At 47.6% G+C, this 6,000-nt stretch overlaps 1 protein-coding gene across 4 annotated transcripts in view; it reads left to right on the top strand.

Moving 5' to 3' along the window:
• The first annotated feature begins 1,086 nt into the window (after positions 1 to 1,086).
• Positions 1,087 to 6,000, top strand: part of VPS13C (vacuolar protein sorting 13 homolog C) — a 98,671-nt gene continuing 93,757 nt past the window's right edge. For all 4 annotated transcript variants that reach the window (XM_086620306.1, XM_086620307.1, XM_086620304.1 and 1 more), the window contains exons 1-2: positions 1,087 to 1,190; positions 2,952 to 2,995. In XM_086620306.1, coding sequence (XP_086476432.1) covers positions 1,091 to 1,190; positions 2,952 to 2,995 — 144 coding nt within the window. In that variant the 5' untranslated portion in view covers positions 1,087 to 1,090. The remainder of the gene's footprint in view (positions 1,191 to 2,951; positions 2,996 to 6,000) is intronic.

Raw genomic sequence — 6,000 nt, 5'->3', positions numbered from 1 at the left:
TATTAACTTCCTTTCTCTGAAACACATTTTTAGACTGAATGCGCCATTTTGAGCTTCAAAGTGCTGTTCTTCCATGAATAATGGAGCTCCTATTACTTCAGAACGACTTTACATAACCCGTTTGAGATTAGTCCCCCTGAGATTTAAAAACTTGTTCCAGTGTTGACATCGCTACCTGCAGGTTCACCACATGCTCTAATCTACCTCCTCTGCAGTGCTATTAACTCTAAAAAACCCGGGTTTTATACGATCGACATTTTAACTTGTGTTCCCTTTGTTTCCGGCTAGATTAGCAGCAAAGACAGTTTGTTTACGAACCGTAAGCACAAGCCCGGTTCCACCTCATCCCAGCTGAGGCGGCCGCCAACAGGTGCTCATCCTGGCGGCTGCGTGCGGCTCGCGCACACATCCCAAACAAAGAGCTGAAGAGGAAAGACGGCTCTACAGCACCGGAGCACAAGCCGACAGGCTGCACCTCAGGTGTAAACACGGCTGCCGGCGGGAATCGCCCGAGGGGGCCCCGAGAGCTGCCGGCCGCGCCCCGCCCCGCCAGCCTCCAGTCAAACCCGCGTGCCGTTCCCGCCGCCGAGGGTGCCGGTAACCGGCAGGAAGGTTGCCGCGGCTGCGCTTGAGCATACGGCAGTCGCTTCGCCCCGCGAGGAGCCGGGGTAACCCCGGCTGCGGCCGCACCCCGGCGGAGGCGCCGCCCGCCGCGGCGCCGGTCCCTCCTCCCACAGCCGCCCGTGTGCCACCGCGGCTCTGAGGCGCCGCGGGCTCCGCCAGCGCAGGGCCCCCCTACCCCGCTCCTCGGCTCGGGACGCGCGCCCGCGGGTCAGTCCGTGCCCAGGGGCCGCGGCGCAGCGGCTCCCAGCCCTCCCCCGCGGGGCGCGGCGCCGCGCCGGCCCCGTTCCCTCTGCGCGGGCCCGGGCGCAGCTTCGCGCGGCCCCGCCGGGCGCAGAGCCCCGCCCCCCCGCCGCGTCACCTGACTGCCGGGGACGCGCCCGGCGCTGATTTACGCCGCCCCACCGCCCCCTCCCCTCCTCCCCTCCCGTTCGGCCGCGACTGGCGTGCGGCGGGGCCCGCCTCCGCCATGGTGCTGGAGTCGGTGGTGGCGGATTTGCTGAACCGCTTCCTGGGCGACTATGTGGAGAACCTGAACAAGTCTCAGCTCAAGCTGGGCATATGGGGGGGTAAGGAGCTCCCGCCCTGCCTGCGCGGCACCGCAGGGCCGCCGCTGTCACCGGGGGCCGGCGCTTCCTCGCGCCGCGGCGGGGAGCGGGTCTCGTTGGTCGCGGTGTCCCCGTGAGGGGATGGCGGACTGTGGCGCCGCTGTCCCCGCGGAGGGGCGGTCGGTTTGCGGGTTTGCGGCCCTTCGTGAGGAGAGGGCGAGCTGCAGAGCCGCGGCCCTCCGTGAGGGACAGTCGGTCAGTCTGTGGCCGCCGACCCACACCGCTCCCCGGCGGTCGGCCTGTGTGCCGCCGTACCCCGCGAGGGGTGGTCAGTCCGTCTGGGGCCGCGGACCCGCCTCCTCCCCGGTGACGGACCGCCAGCCGCTCGGCGTCCGTCGGCCTGTCATTCCCTCTTCCTCCCTCCCTCTGTCCCCGTGAGCGGCGGGCTGCCGGTCGGGCCGGGCCGGGCTGCGGTGGGGCTGAGGCTCCGGCTCCCCGCCGTGGCGGCGCCCTCGCGCGGGCGGCGGCTCCGGCTGCCTCGCCGTGAGGTGAGGGGCTGCCCGTGAGGGGAGCCGGGACGAGGCCCCCGCGCAGTTGCAGCGGCAGGAGAAGGAGCAAAGCGCGGGTCTCCCCGCACACCAGGCGGGGCCGGGGCGCGGGGGCCCGAGCACCTCCCTGGGGCAGTTGCTCCGGGAGGCTGAGGCGAGGCGTGGGTGCGCGTCGCTGGCCTCAGAGCGCTCTCCGGCGGGAAACCATCCGCGAGAAAAGAAAATACCTTTCCCCCCCCGCCCCCGCTCTCGAAAGCACGCTGGGCAGAAGCACGAGTGCTCTGCTGGGTCTGCCAGCGGCGCGGCGCGCGGTGTGGTGGCCCGGGGGGCGGGAGGACGTGGCTGCAGTGCGGCTGGCGGGGTCCCTGGGGAGCCGTGCCTTTCACCTCGAAGTTATGGGTGTAAATAACGTGTATTAAACTGACATGGTGGTGCGATAAGGTGGAGTAGCTGTTCTCGGTGAAGGTAGCGAACATTTCGTTTGCTACCCTGTAGGCATGCAAAAAAACCCAAACAAACCGAACAGTGGAAGTGCTGTCTCGAGAAGGCTGGCTGTTTTAGAAGCCTTCCGTACATAAGGGACGGGACTTTGCTTGTCATCTTGATTTTGCTCTTGCAATGGTAGTAAATATTTTAACATTCATAAATTACTAATACCCATATTAAAAATGGAGCATAGCTCTAAGGAATCTGACATTAGAGCACTGAGCAGTACGTTATATGTGCTTGCCTCAGGTATAATCCTGTGTGCCAGCGTTCCCTTTGGAAATCCTTTTATGTTGCCTGTGTCAGGAAAAGTTAATGTGTTTGTGAAAGTAGGCATGTCTTTTTGTGGCTCTGTGATTCATGTTTTTTCTGTTGTGCAAAATCATCAAAGACAAGATACAATTTTCCTAGTCTGCCTTACCTTGTTTAGAGCTGTAATTCTCAATCACAACAAAGCGAGTAATAAGAAAGATTTCCTATTATTGCAGGTGTATTTAATAGAGTAGAAACATTCAGATGTCTAAGCTGGTGTTATTTCTGTAATTTCTTCCACTGTAAAATTTTGTCTGAATAATCAGTGTTTAATGACTCTTACAGAATAGCACAATAAATGTCTAATTTGTAACTGGAGTAAGTTTTTCAGATTTTTATCATCATGTACTTGGGAGGGTTGTAGTTGTGTTCCTTGTTCTAACTTACATAATAGTTCAGGTCACTTACTCTGTACTTCTCTTTTTCTTCTAAATAGGTAATGTGGCACTTGACAACTTACAGATAAAGGAGAATGCATTAGTAAGTATTCCAATAATTTTAAAATTACTTTTATGGATGTAAAGCCTAAGTCATAGGGTAAAATGTTACTTACTGTAGTCTCAAGCTACACAGTGTGCCTTCTGTATTGGGAGTAAGTCCTTGGTTAACTGCTTCTAATTTTGCTCATGTTACTGGAATAGAAGGAAAAGAAGCTATGGGTGAAAAGGTAAATGTGCTCCTTTGGAAGAGAAAAATAACTTATGAGAAGATAGCTGTAACCCGATCCCACCTTCTTGAAAAAGAAGGAATTAATGGAATCTGATATGGTTCAACTTCTTTTCTAGTTTACCTCTCTGCTGCTGCCTGGATTGTTTTTGTTTTCCTCTTAAGGTTTTCCACCAGAAAATAACTAGCTTTTAATTTCTGTATATAGACATGGTACTTTTCTAATCATGGAATCATAGAATCATGGCGTGGTTTGGGTTGGAAGGGACCTCAAAGATCATCTAGTTCCAACCCCCCTGCCGTGGGCAGGGAAACCCTCCACTACACCAGGTTGCTCAAAGCCTCATCCAACCTGGCCTTGAACACTGCCAGGAATGGGGCATCTACAACTTCTCTCGGCAACCTGTTCCAGTGCCTCACCAATGTAAGAAAAGAAAGTCCTTAGGAAAAGGGAGACAAGCAAATAGTTACTTCTAGTGTTATGATTGCTGAGCTGAATTTTTTTTTTTCCTTAGTTATAGTAAAAGAGCATTTCATTAAAATGAAAGTTTGTCAGACCTCAGTCAGAATTTAGGTTTCAGCTCATGCAAAGTGAATTTAATAGTGGCGTAAGATTTCTAAAATAAAACTGTACAAAATTATTTTGCAAATGAATTCTCAGGCACTTTGAAAATGTAATGATTTTTTTTTTCCCCTGGTACGTTAGAGATAGTTTGCTGACAGAAAGTGCTGAAATGTCATTCTGTGAAATAGGTACTTTTATCTTTTAAGGCTGTTGTTTTGTTTTGTGTGACTCCAGCTATTAAAGTACAGAAGTATAACGGGGCAGTTGCTATCAATGTTCCTTTTTTACTTTGTTAAAAATTTGTAGTAGTGATAGTAATGAATTCTTTCTGATGGATTTCTTCAGCTTTATCATTTTTCCATCATAATGAAAAATGACTGATGACAAACTATGATCTAAGCTCTTCAGCAACCTGTTACATGTTTCTTACCTTATATTATTAGAGTCATTACCATGAAAAAGCTTGAAGTCCGAGCTGCTTTACTTGAGAATTTGTATCCACTATCCAGTTGGTCACAGCTCTTAATCTTCAAAGCTGATGTTGCCTGTTCCTTCTCAGGCAACTCTCCTTGAAGTATTTTCAGGAAATCATCTTTTTTCATGTTAATATCGAACCCCAGTGTTCACATGTTTTTTTAGTTTATGTTAATCTGTTGTCTTTACTCAGCAGCCTTAAAAAGTCTTTAATTTCTAGCCTTTCCTTCATTTCCTCCCCCCTCACCTCTAGAATTTAGTATTCTGAAAACTAATTTTTCAAGGTCTCATCCTTTCCACTGGCCAAACTCAGCCGGTGCCCTTTAGAATTCAGCTGTGGGTCATAAATGCAGTATTAAATGTGATGGATTTGGTTCCTGGTATCTACTTCTACATGACTGCCCCTGGCTCTATGAAGCTCTCACGATTTATATGAACCTCTTACATATGTTTTTACTACTAAAAACAAAGTTAAACAAAGTTTGGAGATCAAACTATTTTAATTGAGTCTGTTTTCTCTTTCTCTCCTGATAGATTTCAATAAAAAGAAAAACTGATAATGCTTTCAGTTAAGCTTATTGACCAGGTTTTTAACATGCAGCAGTCCGCATGAAGAAATATTTGGAAGGTACTAGAGAACAGTTGTCAGCAGGAAGAATTTAAAGCATAGGGAAAAGTTTTAGGACTATGCAGTTACAACCAGAAAAGGGTTAAAACATTCCGTGGCTCTTGCTTTTCAGTTGTTTCTTCAAGACGCTGAAACAGAACAAGCTACACAAATATTGTCACTAGTTTAGTCACTTTAAAGTTCGTTGGTGTTAGGCTCCTAATTGCAGCTCACAGTGCTTTTAAAATCTGGAAATCTGGCAGAGATGTTAATTTGGATATTAAATTTCTTTTTTTTGGAGCAGCCTTGTTAAATGTTTCTAAGTTGTTGAAAAAGTGATGGTCGAGTTTGTTTTGTACTAGAGTACATGGGAAGAGGGAAGTGATTGATGTCAGTCTCATTTGGGAAAATGAGTTTGCTTTTTATAATTGTTGAGATGAAGACTTCTCTTCAGGTCGTTGAATTGTGGTTAACTTATTTGAAAAGATTACTGAAGTGGAAGACGGTTCTGGAATCTTGATGTTTTAGCTTGATTTTTTTAATATTTCCTATATTTCCTATATTTCCTTTTAGGTATTTTTTTTCCTACTTCCTCTTTACTTTGTCACTCTTATGTTCTTGATATTCCTGTGGTTATATTTTTGTTTTTGCTGTACGTTATATATGAGAGATATTGAATGAGGTTTTAACTGATGTTAATATTTGTTCACTTGTCACATGTTCCTCATCTTGATGAGCGTATCTTGTTCTTGATGTTTGGCAGGCATTTTGCAAAGAACTTTTCAGTATTGTTAGTGACTTTTTATATGGTTGTAAGTACTAATACTCTTATCAAAAACAAAAGACCTATGTGGCAAGTGAATGAAAATGTAAAATTAAATTCTTGTATATAGATAAAATTTTAGTTTTTAATAGCCTTTGGAGCGAGACATTGTCCTACTTGTAGAAGAGAATGACCAGAAATGTGTAAATTATTTAGTTCAAGGCCTTATGCGAGTCTAACCATATTTATTGATTCCTGAGTTCACGTGAGTATTGCTAAATAATTAAATCTTTGTCATGTGGAGAACTGTTTATGTTCTGGAGCTTCAGTTGTAGGAAAATAGCTTTAACAGAACTCAAGATAACAATTTTGCTGTATAAACCTGCTTATCTTTAAAATACATGGATCTG

This window comes from Tauraco erythrolophus, chromosome 14 (genome assembly GCF_009769465.1).
Source record: "Tauraco erythrolophus isolate bTauEry1 chromosome 14, bTauEry1.pri, whole genome shotgun sequence".
NCBI lineage: Eukaryota > Metazoa > Chordata > Aves > Musophagiformes > Musophagidae > Tauraco > Tauraco erythrolophus.
Note: the sequence above shows the minus strand (reverse complement) of the source record. Positions and strands in the feature narration are given on the sequence as shown.